Source organism: Bufo gargarizans, unplaced genomic scaffold (assembly GCF_014858855.1).
Source record: "Bufo gargarizans isolate SCDJY-AF-19 unplaced genomic scaffold, ASM1485885v1 original_scaffold_1076_pilon, whole genome shotgun sequence".
Taxonomy (NCBI): Eukaryota; Metazoa; Chordata; class Amphibia; order Anura; family Bufonidae; genus Bufo; species Bufo gargarizans.
The window spans coordinates 115,036-142,088 of NW_025334225.1; the positions used below are offsets into that span (position 1 = coordinate 115,036).

General features: G+C 46.9%; 1 protein-coding gene across 3 annotated transcripts in view; it reads right to left on the bottom strand.

The window, feature by feature from the left end:
• The window catches only part of LOC122922941 (protein FAM133-like), a 46,643-nt gene that overhangs the window by 19,481 nt on the left and 109 nt on the right, over positions 1-27,053 (bottom strand). The window contains exons 1-4 of one of the 3 annotated variants that reach the window (XM_044273714.1): positions 10,388-10,467; positions 9,278-9,330; positions 177-241; positions 9-78 (exon numbers count right to left, since the gene is read on the bottom strand). Coding sequence is in view for 1 of the 3 variants with exons in the window: in XM_044273716.1 (XP_044129651.1) it covers positions 9,278-9,330; positions 10,388-10,528; positions 22,959-23,016 (252 nt within the window). In the remaining 2 variants the exon portion in view is untranslated. Of the gene's footprint in view, positions 1-8; positions 102-176; positions 242-9,277; positions 9,331-10,387; positions 10,529-22,958; positions 23,019-27,053 lie in introns of those variants that run through there. The other 2 variants (XM_044273715.1, XM_044273716.1) reach the window with 2 other exon arrangements.

The following is a 27,053-nucleotide window of genomic DNA, read 5'->3' on the forward strand; positions in this document are numbered from 1 at the left end:
AGACTTACCGGGAAAGTAACTAATGAAAGTTCTTTTTATGAAGGAACAACTCCTGTAATCATCTGTAGCCAAAAAGGTCTGAAAGAAAAAAAAAAAAAACACTATTTTTACATTTAATTTTTTTTTTTAATTGTATGAAAAAAAATACTAAAAAATAAAAAAAATGTTGTAGGTACCTCTGTTTGTCTTTTTTGGAATAAATCCAACCACGAGTGTCCACAAACGAGAATACAATATAATCCTGTAACAAAATAAAAAAAAGTATACGTTCGATTGGTAGCACTGGGTCGTGTTCTTCCTAGCCCTGACGTCCAGAAAACTAGTAAGACATGGGGGAATATTTACTAAGCCAAATGCACCAGACTTATGGCTCAAATTAGGTCTAAAAAGACGTGTGTGTTTGGACAAAATAAGGGAGATTAAAGGGGTTTTCCAGGATTTTAATACTAATTACCTATCCTCAGGATAGGTCACCAATATGAGATTGGCGGGGGTGCCCGGAGTTGAAGAGGCCGTGTGACATGTTCATCTGTCACATGGCCTAGGCGCACCTCAGTCCCATTCGAAGTGAATGGGGCTGAACTGTAAAACCACGCACAGTCCCTTTAAATGGACTGCGCTTGGTAAGCTGCGGCGCTCATTGGAGCTTCAGTGATTGGCGATGCCTGGAGTCGGACCCCTGACGATCTCTTATTGATTCTAAGGATAAATCATCAATATGAAAATCCGTAAAACCCCTTTAAGGCCCCATGCACATGACCGTATGTGTTTTGCAGTCTGCAAACCATGGACCTGCAAAACACAGATACCGGCCATGTGCATGGTGCCATTTCTTTTTCCACCCCCCTGTAGAAATGTCTTATTCTTGTCCGCAAAAAGGACAAGAATAGGACATGTTCTATCTTTATTTGCAAGGCCGCAGAACGGACATACTGATGCAGACAACAAACGATTGGATACAGATCTAAAATACGGACATGTGCATGGGGCCCAATTGCAAAGGGAAGTCAGTTTTACAGGAGATGTGAAGCCGTAAATCGTGCCAAGTTTAACAAATGTCGCGTGTCACTGCTATACAAGTAGATAAAATTATTTTAAAAAATGTAGTGCATTTAGGCCTAACACTTCTGTATTGATGTTAATCTGCGAAAATTTGTGCTTTTTTTTATTTTTTAGAGAAAAAGCCAAGTTAATAAATCTGGTTTAAATTCTCCTCGACAGGATAACCATACCATAACACGTTACCATCCACTTTTCAAAACTGGAGCGAGTGGCCCCATTCTGAAGATTCTGGGATGCGGGCGAGTAATAAATTCCCCCCTTTGTGCTTCACAAGCCAATACTGAAACAGGTCTATAAAAGGGGGAGCCGCCAAGTGGAATTGCAACCCCCACAAGATTAACACTGCAAAATAAACGGTCTAACGTAAGCCGACCAAGAGGTGGAGCAAAGAAAATAAAAGTTCTTAACGCTTTCTAGCAAGATCCACCACCACAAAATTTATCACAGGATGCACCAAAATGTGTTTTTTGCTATGCTGCTGGGTGACCATATGGATAGCATCACTTTGCAGAAGCTGAGAACTAATTGCTGGAAATATATTTGTGAACGTTTCCGCGCACACAATGTAGATGTGGGGTGCAAAGGCCGACTGTGGATCCAGTCACGACACAGTGGAGTAAATACGTTAGAAGCATGTTGAGCAACAGACGTAGAGCAAACTCAAGAAGCCTGGAGATAAAGCATGATGTTCTGCCAAAATGTCGAGACATGGGGAGAAATTTGGAAATTATAGCAAAGAAGTTGCCCAGAATAATCAACCACGCACAACCAGTTTTTCATGGACCAGTGGTAAAATGAAAGCAAGGACTACGATGGTCAACATGGAAAGCTACCCCACCATCAAGGTCTTTGGTGTGCACATAAGTATATTAATATCGATATACACATACAGATGGATCTAACGTGAGGGCTAGATTTACAGACGTACATAAATGATGATGCAAGTGATTATTTTCAGACATTCCGTCACCTATAGTGTAACACACTGAGCCATCATAATACTGACGGGGCTATGTTGGAGCTTCTACTGACAAGTGCAGAATATATGGGTGTTACCCTATAAATCACTATTCTGTAATTCGTCAAAATATAGACAGATGATGAAGCCCCCGACTATATATCTTCTCTGCTTGTCAGAGGACCACAAGGCCACTGCACTTGCCCTGCTTTTTCTCTGACAAGTAGAGAAAAAGCTGATAAATGTTCACAGGGCCACATCACAATCAGGGATCGCAGCGCAACGCAGAGAAAAAGGAGATTTTTGTATAACTTACCAGTTAAATCTCTTTCTCGCTCTTCCTTGGGGGACACAGACCTTGGGTATAGCTCAGCTCCCTAGGAGGCGTGACACTAAGTAAAACTGTTAAGCCCCTCCTCCATCAGCTATACCCTCAGCCTGGAGATAGAGGCTACCAGTTGCGTGTCCAAGTAGTGAAAGGATAACAACCAATAACGGAAACAACCAGCCAGCAACCCAACGGGGCGCCAGACCATAACCCTGTAACCAAACACAGAAGGGTGGGTGCTGTGTCCCCCAAGGAAGAGCGAGAAAGAGATTTAACTGGTAAGTTATACAAAAATCTCCTTTTCTCGCCCATTTTCCTTGGGGGACAAAGACCTTGGGACGTTCAAGAGCAGTCCAAGAAGGGAGGGACCACAAACCCAAGGCGGAACACCACCAGAGCATCAGGAAACCGCTGCCTGCAAAACCAGGCGGCCCAAAGCAGCATCCGCTGATGCATGCGTATGCACCCTATAGAACTTTGTGAAAGTGTGCAGAGAGGACCAAGTGGCTGCTTTGCACAACTGTTCAGCCGAGGCCCGATGCCTCTGCGCCCAGGAAGCTCCGACTGCTCTGGTGGAATGAGCAGTGACGCCGAAAGGCGGAGGTCTGCCCTTGGCTCGATAAGCCTCAGACACCGCCAGTTTAATGAAACGGGCAATAGCCACCTTGGAGACCGCCAACCCTTTGCGCGAACCCTCCGGAACCACAAACAGGGAGTCCGTGCGCCGAAAGGACCCGGTGACCTCCAAGTAAATCCTCAACGCCCTGACCACATCCAGACGGTGCAGTTCCCGTTCTCTGGGGTGGGAAGGAGAGGGACAGAGCGACGGAAGGACGATGTCCTCATTGATGTGAAAGGCGGAGACCACCTTTGGCAGGAAAGTCGGGACAGGCCGAAGCACAACCTTATCCTGGTGGAAGATCAGGAAAGGTTCGGAGCAAGAAAGAGCCGCTAACTCCGACACCCGTCGGAGAGACGTGACGGCCACAAGAAAGATGACCTTGCAGGACAGAAGGCGAAGGGAGACCTCCCGTAAAGGCTCGAAGGGGGCTGATTGGAGCGACGAGAGCACCACATTCAGGTCCCAGGAAGGAACTGGAGGGCGGTACGGCGGAACAGAGTGAGCCACCCCTTGTAAAAAGGTCTTAATTGGCCCTAGAGGGGCCAGGGGACGCTGGAGAAGAATAGACAGCGCCGAAATCTGACCCTTCAGAGAACTGAGGCACAGCCCCAGGTCCAGACCCGACTGGAGGAAGGACAGGATTGTGGGAAGAGAAAACCGGAGAGGTGGGATGCTCCGGGACTCACAGAACCCCAGATAGGACCTCCAAACCCGATAGTAGATCCTAGAGGATACGGGCTTACGAGCCCGGATCATGGTGCGGACTACGTCCGCGGAGAAACCCCGTCGCGTTAAGACGGCGGTCTCAATAGCCACGCCGTCAAACGTAGCGAGCCTAAATGCTCGTGGAAGATCGGTCCCTGAGAGAGAAGGTCTTCCCTGGAGGGCAGTGGCCACGGTGCGTCTGCCAACAGCAACATTAGGTCGGCGTACCAAGACTGGCGGGGCCAATCCGGGGCGATTAGAATCGCGGGGACGCCCTCTGCCGCGATCCTCCGAAGAACCCGTGGCAGGAGGGGAAAAGGAGGAAAGACGTACAGAAGGGAGAATTCGCGCCACGGAAGGACGAGCGCGTCGGCGCCGTATGCCTTCGGGTCCCGTGCCCTGGCCAGGTATAGGGGGACCTTGTGGTTGAATTTGGAGGCCATGAGGTCCACGTCGGGGCGACCCCAGCGAAGACAAAGGGCTTCGAACACCTCTGGGTGCAGGGACCATTCTCCCGGGTCGATGGTGGACCGGCTGAGGAAATCCGCCGCCCAGTTGTCCACCCCCGGGATGTAAATCGCAGATAAGGCCGGCACGTGCGTCTCCGCCCAGAGGAGAATGAGGGTCACCTCTTGCATCGCTGCGAGTGCCTCCCTGATGGTTTATGTATGCCACAGCCGTGGCATTGTCCGATTGGATCCGAACAGGGTGGCCCCTCAGCAGATGGGTCCAGTGTCTGAGGGACAGAAGAATCGCCCTCAGTTCCAGAATATTGATTGGAAGTCTGGACTCCGATAGAGACCAAACGCCCTGGACGGACCGGGGAGGGAAAAACCCCCCCCACCCCCGTAAGCTGGCATCTGTGGTAATCACCAGCCAGTTCAGTGGAAGGAAGGACTTCCCCCTTAGAGGGATATGCAACCACCAGCCGAGGGAAGCCCGAGCCAGGGGAGGCAGAAGAAAGGTCCTGTCCAGACTCCTCGGTGATTTGTCCCAGGCCGACAGAATTGCCCTCTGAAAGGTGCGGGATCGGAATTGTGCGAACGGCACCGCTTCGAAACAGGCAACCATCTTTCCCAACAACCGCATGCTGGATCTGAGGGAAGGGCGGTGATGACGGAGGAGACTGCGAACCGACCCGCGAAGGGCCAGACGCTTGTCCGACGGAAGGCGGACCTCCGCCAACTCTGTATCCAGGAGCATCCCCAGGAAGATCAGCCGTCTGGAGGGGGTAAGGGAAGATTTGGGGTGGTTGATAATCCAACCGAACCGCGTCAGGGTCTCCAGAGTGAGTTCCACACTGCGGGATGTCTGAGAGAAGGAGGGTGCCTTGACCAGGATGTCGTCCAAGTATGGGAGAAGAAAAACACTTCTTGAACGTAGAAGGGCCAAGACAGGGGCCAGGACCTTGGTGAACACTCGAGGAGCCGTCGCCAGACCAAAGGGAAGGGCGACGAATTGGAAGTGATCGTCCCCCACCGCGAAGCGCAGGAAGCGGTGATGACATGGAGCAACCGGAACGTGGAGGTATGCATCCTGAATGTCGATTGAGGCCATGAAATCCCCTCTTTCCAGGGAGGCCACTGCGGACCTGAGAGACTCCATCCGGAATCTCTGCAGTCGGAGAAAACGGTTCAGGCGTTTTAGGTCCAAGATCGGACGCACTGAGCCTTCCTTCTTGGGAACCACGAAGAGGTTCGAGTAGAACCCCCTGAACCTTTCCGTCGGAGGCACGGGGGCGACGACACCCTTGTCCATTAGAGAGTGAATGGCCGCGAAGAAGGCGGCCACTCGTACGGGATCTCGCGGAGGACGGGATCGGAAGAAACGGTCTGGCGGAATGGACGCAAATTCGATTTTGTATCCGCAAGATACAATCTCGAGCGCCCATGCGTCTGAGATGTGGGCCCGCCATACGTTCCTGAATAGGAGAAGGCGGCCCCCCACCCGGGTGGGTGGGGGCGCACCTTCAGGCAGAGGGCTGCTGGCCTGTGGGAGCCCGTGCAGGCTGGGACTTGCGCCAGGTAGGTTGCGTCCGAAAAAACGGCTTCTTGCGTCTATCCTGGGCTGGGCCAGACCCGGTGGGCTTGCGAAAGGACCGAAAACGGGACGAACCAGCGCGACCACGGGGGGCGCCCATTGGCCTGGACTGGGGGAGGTGAGTACTCTTCCCACCCGTGGCCTCTGATATAAGTTCGTCCAGACGGGTTCCGAACAGGCGGGAACCCGTGAATGGTAGGCCGGCCAAAGAGCGTTTGGAAGCGGCGTCCGCCGCCCAAACCTTCAGCCAGAGTTCCCTCCTGACAGAAACTGCCAGGGCAGAGGAACGGGCAATGAGGGCACCCGCATCAAGGGAGGCCTCACAGACGAATTTTCCGGCCTGAACAATTAGTTGGGCTAAGGAACGGAGGTCCTGAACAGGGACGTCCGACCCTAACTCCCGTTCCAGTTGCAAACCCCATTCAGAGACCGCTTTGCCAACCCAGGCGGAGGCAAAGACCGGTCTAAGGGCCGAACCAGAGGCAGTAAATATGGCCTTGGAGAGGGATTCCGTACGACGGTCCTCAACAGACTGGAGGGAAGATCCGTCCTGTACAGGAATAGTAGTGCTTTTGGACAGGCGAGCCACGGGAGGATCAACCTTAGGCGGGGATGTCCACGTGGTCACAGAATCCGCTGGAAAGGGATAACAAATGTCCAGCTTTTTGGGTGTAATAAAGCGGACGTTAGGCCGAGTCCAAGCCTTGGATACCACAGAAGAAAAATCAGCGTGTATGGGAAAAACCTTGGAGGCCTGTTTGGGGCGGAGAAAGGAAACGCCGGCCTGTTCAGAGCTGGGGGGGTCATCGTGTAGCTGAAAGGTATCACGGATGCTAGTGACAAGATGCCCCACCGCGGACGCCAATTTGGACGGAAGCTCTGAGTCCATGTCCACGTCCGAATCCGCCAGTTCTCCCTCAGAAAGCGTATCCCTTTGAGAGGATAGACTTGACTGAGCTCGCACGCATGGCGGAGAGAGCGAAGCATCTGGAGAAGATGTGCGCTCAACCCTTGAACGTTTCTGAGTATGCCGGGCCCTGGAAGATTCGCTGGGAGGTAGGGAACCAGTGGGGGCGGCAGAAACGGTAGTCCCAGCGGGTGCGACAGGGATTGTGGCAGCCTGCGGGAGAGGCGGTCTATCCACGAGACGGCCCACTACGTGTGTAAGGCTTTCCACCGCCTGAGACAGAGACCTAGCCCAGTCAGGGGGTTCAGAGGCACCGGGGGGCGCAGCGGGAAGCGGGCCCTGCACCGGGGCCTGACATGCAAGGCAATGCGGCTCAGATTGCCCACGCGGAAAAAGTTCCTTACAGGCGGTACAGGCATGGTACCAGGGTTTGGGGGCACCTGTGGGATCTGACATGCTGAAGTGTGGTTGTACTCTAATATAGAGACCACAAAGGGTTATAGCAGCTATGACCAGGAGGGTTAGGAGAGGGTTAACTGTCCTACCAGTGCCTCAGAAGAACGTCAGGAGATGGCCCAGATCAGCAGCAGCAGAGAAGCAGTGAACAGCAGTGAGCAGCAGTGAGCAGCAGAGAGCGCCCACAGAAGCCGAGCGATGTACACAGGAGGTTAGAGTCCCCCACCGTGTCCCAGCTTCCTGTCAGGAGTGAGGAAGCGCGGGAAACCTCAGCAGAAAGCACGGGGAACAAGCTCCGCCCCCTCCAGCGCTTGAAATGTCTCCTGTGAATAGAACGGGGAGAAAGATAGCAGCGTGGGGGGGGGAACGGCGTGGGGGTGCTGAGGATGCTGCTGTGCTGCATTGTCCTGCAGATGAGCGCTCAGAATGAGCGACCACGGGTGCCCCCCTTACCCAGAGGGGTAGATGCTGCAGATAGGGACGGGGTATGGGCTGGAATAGCCATCTCACCGTCCGACGTCTTCACCCTCAGTCCTTTCCAGCAGGGTCGCCCCTTCAGCCACTGGCAGGAAGCTGGAAGAGGGGCTTGGCGTGCGGGCGACCCCCTAGTTGGCGGGATGTAGGGGAGCCATTGCTGCCCAGATCCTCCTATTGCTTCTGTGGGGGAGGCAGCAGTGCAGATAAGTTGGCACTGGCGCAGCTCAACCCCGGGAGAGCAGAGAGGTCTAATGCGTCTCTGGTATCCCTAGGAAAAAATAAAATAACAAAATTAGAAGAAAAAGTAAAAATAACAAGGAGAAAACAGCCCTGCAGTAGCAGGGAGTGTCTTGCCTCCTTGGACACTAAGCTAAAACTGGTAGCCTCTATCTCCAGGCTGAGGGTATAGCTGATGGAGGAGGGGCTTAACAGTTTTACTTAGTGTCACGCCTCCTAGGGAGCTGAGCTATACCCAAGGTCTGTGTCCCCCAAGGAAAATGGGCGAGAAATTTAAATTGTGCAGCGGTGTCGACTGCTGTGGAAAGAGGACGCTGCAGTGAAGGGGTCTTTAGAGAGGCCAGTGGGTGCGAATATTTACTTGACCGCACAGAATAAGCTTTCTTTTTAAGGAATTCATATTGAAAGTTTACATATTACATGATATTGTGCTTTACATGAAATTGGACATGGGATAGGCCCTTTAACATTTTCCCTTTTTTTTAAATAGTTCTCCTGGAAAATGATCATAAAAGGGGTCAAGCATGCATTCATTCTTCACGGGGCCAACAGAGATAGCCGATCTCTGGCAGTCTCATTGAGATGAATGGAGCATCTTGACCCGAAATCCATTCTTATGACACAAGACCACTCTTCCTGTGACTGGTGGGGGTCACACACTTGACCTCTATCTTGTAAACAGGGCATAGGTTTTGTAGCCCTTTAAAAGGGGTATATCGCTAGGATATGCCCCATTGTCTGATAGGTGTGGGTCCCATCACTGGGACCCGCACCTATATCGAGAACGGAGCGGGAAGCGCTGTGGCTGGAGGACCCCAGATTTCCCAGGGTCTGTCCACCACCAAGGGCTAATTCCAGCCTCTCCCATAGAAGTGAATGGGAGCGTACCGTGCATGCGCGGCCCACGCTCCCATTAATTTCTATGGGGCAGACAGCAATAGCTGTGGCCCCACAGAAATGAATGGAGGGTAGCTGCGCATGCGCAGTGCGCTCTCCTTCATTTTCGGGGATCCGTTCTCGATAAAGGTGCGGGTCCTAGCGATATGCCCCTATTGACTAAGATGAGAAAACCCCTTTAACTCCTTATAGGGGTAGTCCAGTTTAGAAAATCTGCCACCACCAGAGCTTACCACACACTGTTTGACTATTAGTTCAATGGAAATAAGAAGAGATGAGCAAATCGACACGTACCAATCGTTTTATCTTAGCCACCGGAGATTTAGATCTGAAGATGCGCCCCCTGCAGCTTGACTGACACGGCTGGACATCTTTGGTCAATGAGACAAATTGCTCATCACTAGAAATAAACTTCTAAGCTACCCTTAGTGGTGGCTACCAGAATTCTACCATTTATCTCAGTATACAGGGGCTAAGATTAATTAAAAGATCACAAAAAACCTTATCAGAGAAGGACACTGGACATAGAAACAATACAGCGTGTACAAGAACGGACACTTCATGCAGAATAAAGGCGACAGACTTTACCTTTTTGTTGTGTTTTTCCTTGAATGCCTTCTTTGACTTATGTTTCCGTGAATCTAATAGAAAAGTAAAAAACATAGAAAACATTTAAAATAATAAAGAATTGTGGAGAGAGCAAAACTAAGGGGGTAAAATGTATTAAGACTGATGTTTCGTACACACCCCGCTGGGGTTCAATGTGCCAGAATTATTAAGCGGTAACAATTCTGGCACATTGCCAGGAGTTCCATGCAGCATGGTGTAGATTTTTGGTCTAATGTGTGTCGGTTCACTGGGTGGCGGAGGTTCTGCCCACTTTTTGTGCAAGTGGCAGGGGAGGTTTAAAAATGGTAAACGAAAAATTTTAAAATTTTTGGCACCACAAATTGCCACTCCTATACACCAGAAATTTGCAGCACAAAGCTCATACACTGCACTGAGGTACACGTTAATTTACTGGATTAAAATAAATGACAGTAGTCTGCCCCCCGGTGGCAAAACTATAGAGGTTCAAGCTGAACCTGCTTTTCCGTTGGGCCCAGCCAACAGTCTTATGTGTATGGGGGTCTCCTAACTGTTCCCTGACAAAAGGCGAACTGAATTATAACACCAGAGCCAAGAGATAAGCCAAAAGCCACCACCAGAGGTATCGGGCAGCAGATTGTCCCTCTTTGGCCATTAAAAAGACACACACTTGGCTGAACCGAACATGTATGTGTATGGGGGGGGACGGGGGGGACGACGACAGCTGATGGTCAAATGAGCAGTTGGCCCTAGGCTATTAAAGTTGTATGGGCACCTTTAATTTAGTGGACCAGTCACCCAGGTAGGTTAAGGGTGGAGACACTGTAAGGTATTAAAGTGTAAACAGAAGGAGAATAAGTGGCGTAGTTTATTAGCTAGGCCTCACTGATGAGGTGCGTTTATGACCCCCCCCCCCCCTTTAAGGTCTATATGCCGGGCAACAGGAATGGGGAAAGCATTTCAAAGAAGAGGAGCATTCCAAAGAAGATTCATAGCAGGCCTTTAGAAGAGTAGAGTGCACCATATCACAAGAAATTAGGGAAGGCAGACGGGTTGTTTCTGTTGAATGTTAGGGTAAGACCGTATTCACAATATTGAAATAGCCCTTACCCTGACTGCTGGAGCTGCTTCTGCTCCTGGAAGCTGATGACGAGCCTGAGGAAGACGAATGTGATGATGATGAAGATGAGGAGGATGAAGACACAGAAGAAGATCTACTGCGGCTGCGTTTCCTTTTGTTCTTTTCTGTCCCTGAGAAATAAAAATGAAAGCTTTAGCCAACATTATCGCAACTTTGTAACTATAAAGAATATCACTTGTACCCCTCTCCCAAACATGATAAGCCCCCTTTAGGGAGCATCCATTTGGAATGTACTTAGCTGCCAAACATCATCAAAACCTGCATGAGTTACATGTGAATTCTGCTGCAGATTACCCCACATGCATTGCAAGGCTCTGCATGTCTGTTTCCATGTGGATTAGATTTAGGCTGGGTTCACACCTGAGCGTATTCGATAAGCGCTGTTTACAGTATTTTGGAAACGCGTGGCGTACGCACGTTCTTGCTATTGACCACAGAGGTGTACAATGAAAAACAGAGGTGTTACGCGCGACAATACGCCCCCAAAGAAGCTCCTGTACTTCTTGGGGCGTAGGGCGTTTTACAGCGTGTAAAACGCTCAGGTGAGAACCATGCGCATAGGGAAACATAGTTTTTTGCCTGTTGAGCGTATTACAGCGCGTAGGAACGCGCTGTAAAACGCTCAGGTGTGAACCTAGCCTTATGCAGGGATGCCCAACCAACGGCCCTCCAGCTGTTTCAAAACTACAACTCCCAGCATGCCAAGACAGTCTACAGCCATCAGCCTACAGGAGGGCATGGTGGCAGTTATAGTTTGACAACAGCCAGAGGGCTGCAGGTTGAGCATCCCTGGATTTATGGATTGCGTTACATCTCATCCACTTTGCTGCAACTGTAATAAAAACTGCAGATTTTCCGCCTACAATTCCCACGTAGGAAAATCTGCAGCGGATAAGTCCGATGTGGACATACACTACGGTTATAGAACATGGCATGTATTTAGCTGCTGAATATTCACTGTGGATCTCTATCGAAATTGATAAATCTGCATCAAAATCCGCTTGGTGGATTTTGCAACAGATTTCACCCTATGCATTGTGAAGGCAGAAATCCGCAGCATAAATTAAAAACCAGCAACGCATGACAATTCCAGCGTGGGATTTATGTGCAGATTGTGGATGAGATTTATAATCTGCACATTTCCTGCCTACAATTGGCAGAGTACATGCCCTGTGTGGACGCGCCCTTACTTCAAATTTAAAGGAAGTGACTGTCCCCACTGATCAGACAGTGATCACCTATCCTGCCTGCAGTTGGAATACAGCGCTGGTGACAAACGCAGCCTGCCGGTCCAGTGTCCACAGGAGTGACGGAGTCAGCCAAGTGATGTAGTCAGCTGTTTAGGTCAACCCCCAGTTCTTGTGCTCATGGGAGTGCCAGCAATCATCAGCTACCCTCATTTTGGGGGGTACCATCTCTCCTTAAGGAGAGAGAGCACCTTAGTAGGTGTGGGGAGTCTTATAGGCCATACATGCTCCTCTGGAATTCTGGGAGGAAAGGGATGCAAATGAGCTCTTAACCTCAGCCTCTAAAGCCACCAGATGTAAGGCAACTATCCTAGAAGTCAATGTTCGACCCTTTAAATAGGCCTTTAGACATGACTTTAGATATTAAACAAGCCAGCAAATGAGCTCTTAAAAGGTGCTCTCCCCCAAGGATAGATATCATTACTTAGGCCCCTCACCCAATTGAGCAAGTTCTCTCTGCTCTGCACTGATGAGGGGCAATCACCCTGAAACTTCTGTCTGCAGATGAGATGCTGGCTTACTTAATATTCGAGTCATGTCTCAAGGTCTGTTTAAAGGGTTGAACACTGACTTACAGTTGCAAGAAAAAGTATGTGAACCCTTTTGAATTATATGGATTTCTGCACAAATTGGTCATAAAATGTGATCTGATCTCCATCTAAGTCACAACAATAGACAATCGCAGTCTGCTTAAACTAATAACACACAAAGAATTAAATGTTACCATGTTTTTATTGAACACACCATGTAAACATTCACAGTGCAGGTGGAAAAAGTATGTGAACCCTTGGATTTAATAACTGGTTGAACCTCCTTTGGCAGCAATAACTTCAACCAAACGTTTCCAGTAGTTGCAGATCAGACGTGCACAATGGTCAGGAGTAATTCTTGACCATTCCTCTTTACAGAACTGTTTCAGTTCAGCAATATTCTTGGGATGTCTGGTGTGAATCGCTTTCTTGAGGTCATGCCACAGCATCTCAATTGGGTTGAGGTCAGGACTCTGACTGAGCCACTCCAGAAGGTGTATTTTCTTCTGTTTAAGCCACTGTTGTTGATTTACTTCTATGCTTTGGGTCATTGTCCTGTTGCAACACCCATCTTCTGTCGAGCTTCAGCTGGTGGACAGATGACCTTAGGTTCTCCTGCAAAATGTCTTGATAAACTTGGGAATTCATTTTTCCTTCGATGATAGCAATCCGTCCAGGCCCTGACGCAGCAAAGCAGCCCCAAACCATGATGCCCCCACCATACTTCACAGTTGGGATGAGGTTTTGATGTTGGTGTGCTGTGCCTCTTTTTCTCCACACATAGTGTTGTGCGTTTCTTCCAAACAACTCAACTTTGGTTTCATCTGTCCACAGAATATTTTGCCAGTACTGCTGTGGAACATCCAGGTTCTCTTGTGCAAACTGTAAACGTGCAGCAGTGGCTTCCTCTGTGGTATCCTCCCATGAAATCCATTCTTGTTTAGTGTTTTCCGTATAGTAGATTTACTAACCGGGATGTTAGCATATGCCAGTGACTTTTGTAAGTCTTTAGCTGGATTCTTCTTCACCTCATTGAGCAGTCCGCGCTGTGCTCTTGCAGTCATCTTTACAGGACGGCCACTCCTAGGGAGAGTAGCAGCAGTGCTGAACTTTCTCCATTTATAGACAATTTGTCTTACCGTGGACTGATGAACAGCAAGGCTTTTGGAGATACTTTTATAACCCTTTTCCAGTTTTATGCAAGTCAACAATTCTTAATCGTAGGTCTTCTGAGAGCTCTTTTGTGTGAGGCGTCATTCACATCAGGCAATGCTTCTTGTGAAAAGCAAACCCAGAACTGGTGCGTGTTTTTTATAGGGCACGGCAGCTGTAACCAACACCTCCAATCTCATCTCATTGATTGGACTCCAGTTGGCTGACACCTCACTCCAATTATCTCTTGGAGATGTCATTAGTCTAGGGGTTCACATACTTTTTCCACCTGGACTGTGAATGTTTACATGGTATTTAATAAAAACATGGTAACATTTAATTCTTTGTGTGTTATTAGTATAAGCAGACTGTGATTGTCTATTGTTGTGACTTAGATGAAGATCAGATCACATTTTATGACCAATTTGTGCAGAAATCCATATCATTCCAAAGGGTTCACATACTTTTTCTTGCAACTGTATAGGATAGTTGCATTATATCTGGTGGCATCAGGGGCAGAGCTTGTTAAGAGCTCACTTGCATCCCTTTCTTCTCAGCTATCCTATGGATGGTTGATAAAAATCCACTGTGAGGAATCCCCTTTAAGAGCAATGTAACACTCACAGTGGCCCGGTATATGAGGAGCTGTATGGTGACATCCTGTAGAGATGATCTATCCCATTTTCTTTCCTGTCCAACAAGCGCACGGCTCTGCACAGTCAAAGACCAGTTCTTGATTTTGATTTCACCCGGCAGAGTTGCTATTTTATTTCAGTATTTCATCATAACGTCCACACCATGTCACGAGCAGGCATAATCAAAACGACCAACAGGACATGTTCTAAAATCTGTGGCACAGTCGCATGGATGAGGATAGTATATGGATGACATCAGTGTGCTGTCCGCATTTTTGCAGCCCTATATAAATGAACGGGTCCGCGTGTAATCCGCAAAAATAAAAATAAAATTTAAAATAAAAATGTAGAAAGGATGCGGACTGAAATGAAGCCTTACATTGTCCATGGACGGGCAGCAATGGGCTTTCTAGCAAGCAATTCAGGCAGATTACAAGGACCCTATGAGTTTATAGTGGCACAGTATATTATTATTAAAGCGCCATTCATTCCATAGCGCTGTACATATGATAAGAGGTATACATACATACATAATACAGACACTAAGAATAAACAAGACGAGTTACAAACTGGTACAGAAGGAGAGAGGGCCCTGCCCGTGAGGGCTTACAATCTACATGATATATGCCCATTTTTGGGTATACAGTGGCTAAAAAGTCTACACACCCCTGTTAAAATGTCAGGTTTCTGTGATGAAAAAAAATGACAAAGATAAATCATTTCAGAACTTTTTTCCACCTTTAAAAGGGAACCTGTCACCTGGATTTTGGGTATAGAGCTGAGGACATGGGCTGCTAGCACATCCGCAATACCCAGTCCCCATAGCTCTGTGTGTTTTTATTGTGTAAAAAAAAACTTTTATACATATGCAAATTAACCTGAGATGAGTCCTGTATGTGAGATGAGTCAGGGACAGGACTCATCTCAGGTTAATTTGCATATGTATAACATCGTTTTTTTTACATAATAAAAGCACACAGAGCTATGGGGACTGGGTATTGCGGATGTGCTAGCGGCCATCTAGCAAGCCATGTCCTCAGCTCTATACCCAAAATCCTGGTGACAGGTTCCCTTTAATGTTACCTATAAACTGTACAACTCAATTGAAAAACAAACTAAAATATTTTAGGTTGAGGGAATTTTATTACAGCACTCAGTCTTTTGGGTAGGAGTCTATCAGCATGGCACATTTTGACTTGGCAAGATTTGCCCGCTCTTCTTTGCAAAAACACTCCAAATCTGTCGAGGGCATCTCCTGGGCACAGCCCTCTTCAGATCACCCCACAGATTTTCAATCGGATTCAGGTCTGGGCTCTGGCTGGGCCATTCCAAAACTTTAATCTTCTTCTGGTGAAGCCATTCCTTTGTTGATTTGGATGTATGCTTTGGGTCATTGTCATGCTGAAAGATGACGTTCCTCTTCATGTTCAGCTTTCTAGCAGAAGCCTGAAGGTTTTGTGCCAATATTGACTGGTATTTGGAACTGTTCATAATTCCCTCTAGCTTAAAAGAGTTATCCCATCAAAAGGATCATAGTTTAATTTGTCCATGCTGCAACAATGATAATTTTCCTAAATATAATGTTTAAGCCAATTCCTACTATTCTCGCTAAAAACCTCCCCCTTTTACCTCATTGTTGTACTGTGTCCTCCCTTAGTTACGGCCATATTTCGCCAGCCGAATGCAATGGGCGCGCATGCGCAGCGAGCGAAACCACCTTCCAGTGTGTGGCTGCATTTCTTCCATGAACGCGCACGCCGCCGGCCGCCCATGCGCGGTTCTTTGTTCTCTTGTGCTGCTTCTGAAACAGAGCCGTGGAATGCAGGACGTCAGAGGGTAGAGAAAGCGCTGCAGCGTCTCCCAGAATGAAGTTCGGCTAGAACGGGAGCGTGCACTCTAGTAAGGGAGGCGGAGTCAACTGATCAGCAGAGCGCCGACGAGCTGCCCATCAATATAAAGGACAACGCCCAGGAAATAGGCATTAGTACAGAGCGAACAGGAGACGCTGCAATAAAATTAGAAGGTGGGATAACCCCTTTAACTAAGGCCCCAGTTCCAGCTGAAGAAAAACAGCCCCTTGGCATGATGCTGCCACCACCATGCTTCACTGTGGGGATGGTGTTGTTTTGGTGATGTGCAGTGTTGTTTTTGCACCAAACATATCTTTTGGAATTATGGCCAAAAAGTTCAACCTTGGTTTCATCAGACCATAACACCTTTTCCTGCATGCTTTTGGGAGACTTCAGATGAATGTTTTTCTTCGTAAGAAAAGCTTTCGTCCTTCCACTCTACCCCATAGCCCAGACATATGAAGAATACAGGAGATTGTTGTCACATGTACCACACGGCCAGTACTTGCCAGATATTCCTGCAGCTCCTTTAATGTTGCTGTAGGCCTCTTGGTCGCCTCCCAGACCAGTTTTCCTCTAGTCTTTTCATCAATATTGGAGGGACGTCCAGTTCTTGGTAATGTCACTGTTGTGCCGTATTTCCTCCACTTGATGATGACGGTCTCCACTGTGTTCCATGGTATATCTAATACCTTGGAAATTCTTTTGTACCCTTCTCCTGACTGATACCTTTTAGCAATGAGATCCCTCTGATGCTTTGGAAGCTCTCTGTGGACCGTGGCTTTTGCTGTGAGATGCGACTAAGAAAATTTCAGGAAAGTCCAACTAGAGCAGCTGAACTTTATTTGGGGTTAATCACAGGCACTTTAAATGATGGCAGGTGTATGCTGACTCCTATTTAACAGGATTTTGAATGTGATTGCTTAATTCTGAACACCGCTACATCCCCAGTTATAAGAGGGTGTGCACACTTATGCAACCACATTATTATTGTTTTCTTCCCTCCACCTAAAAGATTTCAGTTTGTTTTTCAATTGAGTGGTACAGTTTATAGGTCACATTAAAAGGTGGAAAAAGCTCTGAAATGATTTATCTTGGTCTCATTTTTTTTACATCACAGAAACCTGACATTTTAACAGGGGTGTGTAGACTTTTTATATCCACTGTAGTCTTTAAAGTCGCCAATCCCATTGGCTGGATTGGGAGCCACAGCTAGCCATATCCAAGTGTCTTGGATAGCTGTAATTGTGCTGGAACAATGATTGGGAGTGAAACATTTGTTCCCGATAATTGCCCACTCGTTTGTATTTACATCATCTCTGTATGGGAATGAATGATCACTACTGCGATTGTTCATGCCCATAAAGACTCATTGTTTTTTGGCAGTACTTCCCTGTTCACACAGAACAGTCTGCTGCCCAGTAATCGGGGGTACAATTATAGTGGCAAATTATCAAAACATTTTTTTCCCAAAAACTGGCCTGATAATTTGCCCATGTAAGAGGGTCCTTAGGCTCCATACGGCTTTTTTGGTGAACTCTATTCCAAGCACGTTTCTAATGGATACTTGTCTGAATGTGGAGCTGCCAACTGATGGCCAGACGGTCACTCTGCACATGGGAGAGGGAATCACCTTGTCTGGTATCTCCTGTTCACTATAATCAACTGCATGTGTGTGGTCACAGGCTATAAATACAGGTGAAACTCGAAAAATTGTAATATTGTGCAAAAGTTCATTTATTTCAGTAATGCAACTTAAAAGGTGAAACTAATATAATGAGACTCATTACAAGCAAAGCGAGATATTTCAGTAATTTGGTTGATTATGGCTTATAGCTTATGAAACCCCAAAGTCACAATCTCAGAAAATTAGAATATTGTGAAAAGGTTCAATATTCTAGGCTCAAAGTGTCACACTCTAGTCAGCCAATTAATCCATACCCCCTGAGCAAAGGGTTCCTGAGCCTTTACATTGTCTCTCAGTCGGGTTCAGTAGGAATCACGATCATGCGAAAGACTGCTGACCTGACAGTTGTGCAGAAAACCATCATTGACACCGTCCATAAGGAGAAAAAGCCTCAAAAGGTAATTGCAAAAGAAGTTGGATGTTCCCAAAGTGCTGCATCAAAGCACATTAATGGAAGGGACAAGTGTGGAAGACAAAGGTGCACAAGCAGCAGGGATGACCGCGGCCTGGAGAGGATGGTCAGGAAAAGGCCATTCAAAAGTGTTGGGACTTTCACAAGAAGTGGACTGAGGCTGGAGTTAGTGCATCAAGACCCACCACACACAGACGGATCCTGGACATGGACTTCAAATGTCGCATTCCTCTTGTCAAGCCTCTCCTGAACAACAAACAACGTCAGAAGCGTCTTACCTGGGCTAAAGAAAAAAAAAAATGGTCTGTTGCTCAGTGGTCCAAAGTCCTCTTTTCTGATGAGAGCAACTTTTGCATCTCATTTGGAAACCAAGGACCCAGAGTCTGGAGGAAGAATGGAGTCCACATACCCCACATCCCCTGACGAAGCCACTGAGCGTGGCGAAACATGTCGGGAGGGGTGGTATGACGTCCTGTATTTTAAACAGTGCCTGAAATGTTAGGGACTAGCAATAAAAGAGTACGCTGCAGAGACAGCACCAGACATTGAGGAGTGGAATTGAGCATGCCACATGAGCGGTTTAGCGCGAACAGTGACTTCTATGGATGAAATAGAGCAGTCAGTAGCACAAAAGTGTAGAGTGTAGCCTAGAGACAAGTGAATTGAGCAGACTAGTGGCAGCTTCAAAAGTACACACAAACCTAGCAACATTGTTTACTGTTATCCAGCCTGAATATAAAGGCCGAACGATAAAAGGATCTTAATAGGAGCGCCCAATCTGCCATCACATTGTATGAATGCACAAACAAAGTAACAGCAGAGGCTTGTAAGTGCAGCTATACCCCATATAAATGAATGGGAGGCACTGCACTCCATAGTGGCTACATGTGACAAAGGCAAATACATTTACACACTCCAATTGTACCCTCCATCAGACACTGATAATTTTAATAGTTTTCTATAGTTGTTTGGTTCATCTATTTTAAAATAATAATCAATAAAGAAATATTTTTATTTTCAGTTAGGGACCCCTACAGGGAATTTAGGGTCTGAATAGACCATAGATGCGTTATTACTAATAATATCCCGAGGGTTCCTAAAAGGGACTTTATTTAATAAGAATGGAGAGGCACACAATGCAAGGTGCTTGAAGTCCAGTGTGAAGTTTCCACAGTCTGTGTTGATTTGAGGAGCCATGTCATCTGCTGGTGTTGGTCCACTGTGCTTCATTAAGTCCAGAGTCAAAGCAGCCGTCTTACCAGGAGATTTTGGAGCACTTCATGCTTCCTTCCACAGACTAGCTTTATGGAGATGGTGACTTCATTTCCAGCAGGACTTGGCACCTGCCCACACTGCCATAAGTACCAAAACCTGGTTCAGTGACCATGGGATTACTGTGCTCGATTGGCCAGCAAACTCGCCTGACCTGAACCCCTAAGAGAATCTATAGGGCATTGCCAAGAGAAAGATGAGAGACATGAGACCGAACAATGCAAAAGATCTGAAGGCCACTATTGAAGCGTCCTGGTCTTCCATAAGACCTCAGCAGTGCCATAGGCTGATAGCATCCATGCCACGCCGCATTGAGGGGCCCAAACCAAGTACACATGCATGATTATACTTTTCAGAGGTCCTACATTTTTCTATCTAACATCCTTTTTTTATTGATTTCATGTAATATTCTAATTTTCTGATTGTGAATTTAGGGTTTTCATAAGCTGTAAGGCATAATCATCCAAATTATACCAAATAAAGGCTTGAAATATCTCACTTTGCATGTAATGAGTATCTCATTAGTTTCACCTTTTAGGTTGCATTACGGAAATAAATTAACTTTTGCACATATTCAAATTTTTCGAGTTTCACCTGTACAGGTCCTTCTAAAAAAATTAGCATATTGTGATAAAGTTCATTATTTTCTGTAATGTACTGATAAACATTAGACTTTCATATATTTTAGATTCATTACACACAACTGAAGTAGTTCAAGCCTTTTATTGTTTTAATATTGATGATTTTGGTATACAGCTCATGAAAACCCAAATTTCCTATATAAAAAAATTAGCATATTTCATCCGACCAGTAAAAGAAAAGTGTTTTTAATACAAAAAAGTCAACCTTCAAATAATTATGTTCAGTTCTGCACTCAATACTTGGTCGGGAATCCTTTTGCAGAAATGACTGCTTCAATGCGGCGTGGCATGGAGGCAATCAGCCTGTGGCACTGCTGAGGTGTTATGGAGGCCCAGGATGCTTCCATAGCGGCCTTAAGCTCATCCAGAGTGTTGGGTCTTGCGTCTCTCAACTTTCTCTTCCCAATATCCCACAGATTCTCTATGGGGTTCAGGTCAGGAGAGTTGGCAGGCCAATTGAGCACAGTAATACCATGGTCAGTAAACCATTTACCAGTGGTTTTGGCACTGTGAGCAGGTGCCAGGTCGTGCTGAAAAATGACATCTTCATCTCCATAAAGCTTTTCAGCAGATGGAAGCATGAAGTGCTCCAAAATCTCCTGATAGCTAGCTGCATTGACCCTGCCCTTGATAAAACACAGTGGACCAACACCAGCAGCTGACATGGCACCCCAGACCATCACTGACTGTGGGTACTTGACACTGGACTTCAGGCATTTTGGCATTTCCCTCTCCCCAGTCTTCCTCCAGACTCTGGCACCTTGATTTCCAAATGACATGCAACAGTCCAGTGCTGCTTCTCTGTAGCCCAGGTCAGGCGCTTCTGCCGCTGTTTCTGGTTCAAAAGTGGCTTGACCTGGGGAATGCGGCACCTGTAGCCCATTTCCTGCACACGCCTGTACACGGGGGCTCTGGATGTTTCTACTCCAGACTCAGTCCACTGCTTCCGCAGGTCCCCCAAGGTCTGGAATCGGTCCTTCTCCACAATCTTCCTCAGGGTCCGGTCACCTCTTCTCGTTGTGCAGCGTTTTCTGCCACACTTTTTCCATCCCACAGACTTCCCACTGAGGTGCCTTGATACAGCACTCTGGGAACAGCCTAATCGTTCAGACATTTCTTTCTGTGTCTTACCCTCTTGCTTGAGGGTGTCAATGATGGCCTTCTGGACAGCAGTCAGGTCGGCAGTCTTACCCATGATTGCGGTTTTGAGTAATGAACCAGGCTGGGAGTTTTTAAAAGCCTCAGGAATCTTTTGCAGGTGTTTAGAGTTAATTAGTTGATTCAGATGATTAGGTTAATAGCTCGTTTAGAGAACCTTTTCATGATATGCTAATTTTTTTAGATAGGAAATTTGGGTTTTCATGAGCTGTATGCCAAAATCATCAATATTAAAACAATAAAAGGCTTGAACTACTTCAGTTGTGTGTAATGAATCTAAAATATATGAAAGTCTAATGTTTATCAGTACATTACAGAAAATAATGAACTTTATCACAATATGCTAATTTTTTTAGAAGGACCTGTATATAGAATGCCGAAGCAGTCGAGGTCCTGCGCTTAGGGTCACTATATCTCCTTGGGTTTTTGTCATGTCTTCAGGTACGTCCTGTGTTAGGTGTAGTTAGACACCATTATACACTCTGCTATATATCACATCCATATTCGGCCTATGTTATCGTTCAGGCCGTATATATGTTATCATTGTGCTGTGCTATAGACTTTATTAAGCCTGTCATATACATGTTGTCTATGGCCACCTAGGACGCAGACTGTGGATCTCACTGACACCTGGGGATTTCCCATACACTGTTGTATCACGTTGTATAGTCCCCCATTGGGGTGTTTATGTTATATCCATCAGTGGTACACACATTGGGTGTCTGAGTCACAGTGTCTGACCTGGTACCCAGTAAGTGCTTATCAGCCTTGTAGTGATACATGACAGTCCAGTAGTATATTTTGCCCTTCGCTTCTCTGTATCCTTTTTCTACATATTTTAATATATAATAAAATTGATACTATTTTGGATATATTATCTCCACGGGCTTTTTTTGCTATAGAGTGGAAAAAACCTAGAAGCCCCTGTCACACAGCGCAGCATGTAACAGAGCCGAGTGTATATGTGCAAAGAGCTGTATACTGTACTCAAATGAAAGCATCAATGGGGGCTTCCGTATACTGCGCTCTGCAAGTCCCATAGAAGTGAATGGAGGGGTTGACCAACAAGCACCACTGCATCATTCAGACAGGGGACCCCTTGTTCTTGAGAAGATGGGTAGTGCCGGCAGTTGGACCTCCGCGTTATCCGATATTTATCCCCTATCCTGTAGGCAGGGGATAAATAATTTTTGTGGGTTCACCATTTTAATATGGAAGCGTGGGCAGTGCTGTAAGGGGTGTGGGCTAACATCTATAATACTAAAGTCGGGGTGCACACTTCTATGCTTCCATTATTGGGGCTCCTAAAAGTCAGTTATTGGTGACGGTACCAAGCGCAGGCGTTTTATGGCATGTGACCATCACAAAATCCCTTAAAGGGGTTATTCCATGAACACCACTTATCCCCTATCCATAAACAGGGGATAAGTATCTGCAGAAGTCCAACTGCTGGAACCTCTACCGATCACGAGAATGGGGGCTTCTTCTCCCCTGTCTGCATGGAGCGGTGGTCAAGCATGCAGGATGCCGCTTCATTCAACTCTACGAGACTGAAGAGAAGAAGATCAGGGATTGGAGGCGGAGCGACCAGGTAAGTCCAAGACATGGATTGATTGATTCCGCGTCTTGAACTTACCACCACTCCATTTATAAGGGGGAGCAAAGGTTCCAGTTCTCGTGATCGGTGGTGGCCACAGAGGTCAAACCTCCACCGCTCAGATACCTATACCTTAGCCTGTGGACAAGGAATAAGTTGCCTTCATGGGACAACCCCTTTAAAAAGAACATTTTGAACAAAACTGATGAATACGTTATTCCAACTGCAGGGCCTGAGCGTTGCAGCATGACACAGAGACCCTCTCCGTAGGCCATATGTCATGCTCCATCCCCTCAGGCTTTGTAATAGGCTCCTTTAAAAGCAGAGTTCAGATGCTGTAACATTAACCTACGGATTACCTCTATCCTCACAGGACGACGAAGACCGAATCCTTGACTTGTCGCGTGTGTTTGACATGCCTACAATACAAAGGAAAACGGACTGACGCCAATATCACTGCAGATTTTACATATTGGTCACATCACATATAGAGACAGTATGATTAGCGCATTGCAAAACTGCACCATGAGCTGCCGCCCGGGTGTCAGGCCAGGTCCACGCTTGTCCTATCTACCGCCTTCTTCCTAACATACAGTCTGTCATTCAGCAGGAAGCATGACTGCAGGATCTGACCACCCAGGGTCTGTTAGTAGTCTGTTACCATAGAAACACATAAATCCGCACAGGAGCTGTAGAAAAACTAGCAGATTTCAAACAAACCCTAAAAGGCCAGACTGCTTTTTGGCCTTCATCTAGCTGACTTGGATTGAACAACTCCTTTTTTCAGCAATATACGGGTATATTTCATCTAATGTTTGTGTGTGTCGTTAAAAGATATCAACCCTATCCCCCATAACAGTGACCTCTACAGCACCCCGCCCCTTTAACAGTGAACTCCACAGTCCCCCGCCCAGTTAACACTGCCCTCCCACAGTGCCCCGCCACTTTAAAATGGGACCTCCACAGCAGCCCATCCCCTTAACTTTAGCCTTCACAGCAGCCCGCCCCTTTAACGGTGAGTTTCACAGCACCCCACTACCTTGACAGCGACCTCCTCAGGGGTCTGCCCCTTTTACAGTGACCTCCACAGTACCCCGCTGCCTTAACAGTGACCTCCACAGCAGTTGCCCCTTTAATAGTGGCCACTGCCCCCTTAACAGTAACCTCCACAGTGCCCGCCCCTTTAATGCTAGGGCTACATGATGACATGTGTCGTGCAACATTTTGTTGCAACAATTTTTATAATAGGCTATGGTGTCGCACTGTGACATGTGACACGCTGCGACACGACAGTTGCAAAAAATCCATCCAAGATGGATTTTTCTGCGACTGTCGTGTCGCAGCATGTCACATTTGCGCAGTGCAACACCACAGACTATTATAAAAATTGTCACGCGACACATGTAGCAGTGTAGTTGTGCCCTATGTGTCGTGCGACTTATTGTCGTCGTGTAGCCCTAGCCTAAATCTGAGCTACAGCAGTGAAGAAAAATGGCTGGGTTGTTATGGAAACCTGGAGTAAAACTGTGTGTATGTGGAGACTAAGGGCCTGCGAGCTTCTATTGGCTGATAAGGGTCATGTGACCGTGTGTATGGCAGTTGGGATATGAAGAGAGAGACTTGCAGGCTTGTATTGGCTAATGCAGGTCATTTTTGGGGACTCTCTCAGGAACGGTACGTCCTAGAGAGCTGTGACCCCTACAAGATTTATTTCCAGGTAGCAAGGGATGTGTATACCAAGTTTTGTTTAAATTGATGGTTGAGTTTGAGTGATCACGAAACATACACACATACGTCATTCATATTGAGATAGAGATATAATAAAAAATATCTGTGGTCTCTGTGGTCAGAAAAGTCATACATGAAATTTGTGGGCCATCCTCTTTAATTTTGGTGGGGCAAGAAAAACTAAATTAAATACTGCGCCACATTCCACCCCCTGACCATTCATTACGTTGGTCGTAGCTGACCTACAAAAAGGCCATTTTCAATGTTAGTGAATAGCGAACATATCCTGTCAGTGTTCTTCACGGACAGCACAAATAGCCATTGATTTTAACGTGTTTCCTCAGGATAGGTCATTGGTATCTGATCGGTGAGGTTCAGACCACCGGGACCACTGACGATCAGCTGTTTGAGAAGGCATTGGTGTTCCTGTGAGCGCCGCGGTCTTCACTTTGGTCACCGTACACTGTATAGCGGCTGTGCTTGGTATCGCGGTCAGACCCATTCACTTCTATGGGGCGGAGCTGCACCTAGGCCACGTGACCGATGTCCATGATGTCACTGACCTAGGAATAGCTGTGAGCACCGATGCCTTCTCAAACAGCTGATCGGCGGGGGTCCCAGGTGTCATACAAGTTTCCGAATAAAAAATATCTAAAAAAAACAAACAAAAAAACCTGTTAAATGAAATGTATTTAATATTCTATGTTTTAATACTTTTTTAAAAACTTTCTGCAGTTTTTTAGAAGTGAACGGAGCTTAGCCGCGGCCAGGCCAGTGATACTAGTCGTGACGTCACTGGGCCTGCGGTATAACAGCGGTATAACGCTACTGCCAGCACCGCTGTCTTCTCAAACAGCTGATCGGCAGGGGTCCAGGTGTCAGACCCCCACCGATCAGATGCTGACGATCTATCCAGAGTTAAAAAAAAAAATAAATGCAGAACCCCTTTAACATTTTTTAGGTTTTTCAGGAGACCTTTATCTGGTCTTTGTCCGCAGACTTTACTTCGCACCCCAGGCCCGTTAGGACGCTCCAGGTTGGGCGTCTCTGGGTCGACAAAGTCCGTTCCTAAAAACTGGGTCAAACTGTTATGCACGTGGTGATGCAAAGGGGGGGGGGGGGGGGGGACCATCGCAGCCTGCCATTGGCTGCACCCCTGTCACTGGATGTTGTGATCCGCGCGACGCGGAGAGGCAGCGGTGGCCGTGCAGGGATCCAGAGTGACAAGGGTGCCGGGGTAAGTATGATCTATAGGAGGGGCCCGGGCATTTGTGGGGGGCATATTTAGAATTTGATACCACTTTAATACAAGGCACTTACTAATGTATTGTGATTGTCCATATTGCTTCCTTTGCTGGCTGGATTCATTTTTACATCACGTTATACACTGCTCGTTTCCGTGGTTACGACCACCCTACAATCCATCAGCTGTGGTCATGCTTGCACACTATAGGAAAAAGCACCAGCCTATGTGCGCTCCCACCAGAGAGGCTAGCACTTTTTCCTGTAGTGTGCAAGCACGACCACGGCTGATGGATTGTAGGGTGGTCGTAACCATGGAAACGAGCAGTGTATAATGTGATGGAAAAATGAATCCAGCCAGCAAAGGAGGCAATATGGACAATCACAATAAATTAGTAAGTGCCTTGTATTAACTTTGTCTACATGATAAATGCCATTTGCTGAAGTGACACAACCCCTTTAACTAGGGTTCAGCGAATCGATTTCGGATTGCTGTATCCGAACCCAACTCTTTTAAAAACGACGTTAAGAATATGGGCTCTGTCCTGCTTTGAAATGTATGGCCTCCGCTGAGGTCTTTCTGAAGTTTCACCAAATATCGCGAGACATACTTTGTCTCGCCTTTATCACGTGTCACTTTGTTTATTCGCATAAGTTACTGTATCAAAATACGAAGCCGAACTCCACTTCATTAATGAGGCAGGAAACCAAGTTCGACTTCGTATTTTAATACAGTAATTTATTTGAATAAACGAGGGGAGACAAAGTAAGTCTCGCGATATTTGCTGAAACTTTGGAAAGACCTCCGCGGAGGCCATACATTTTATAGGAGGACAGAGCCCATATTCTTAACATCGTTTTTTTTAAATAATCGGGTTAGGCTACAGCAATCCGAACCCTAATCGCTCAACCCTACCTTTGACGTATAGGTTTCTTCTTTTTACAATGGAAGTCTATGGTGATGGAAAGCACAAAACGGTATCTGTTTAACGCACGCATGCCCAACCTGCAGCCCTCCAGCTGTTGCAAAACTACAACTCCCTGCATGTGCGGATAGCACACAGCTATTCCGGCATGCTGGGAGTTGTAGTTTTGCACCAGCTGGAGGGTCGCTGGCTGAGTATCCCTGGTTTAACGTGTACGTTTTTGTACAGGGTAAACGTAAGGCGAAAACGTGACGCAAACCCATCCTCAGCAACATGGCAGAAGACATTTGGCACTGAATCCATCACAAATACAGACATACGGGCGCGTACGTTAAATAAACGTAAGGCAGAATCAAACGGCAGCCGTTACGACTCCAATAGGGGGCGCTCACTGGTAATTACCCACATGCTCCACTTTGTTACCTACAGTGTTATTATGGGCATATTATAAATAAAGTTTAGCAAAAATAACGTTAATCTGTAGCCAGGAAGGATTGCTGGGACTTGTAGTTCACTCATCCCCTTTTGTATACGCATGCCCTATCGTTCTCACACTGA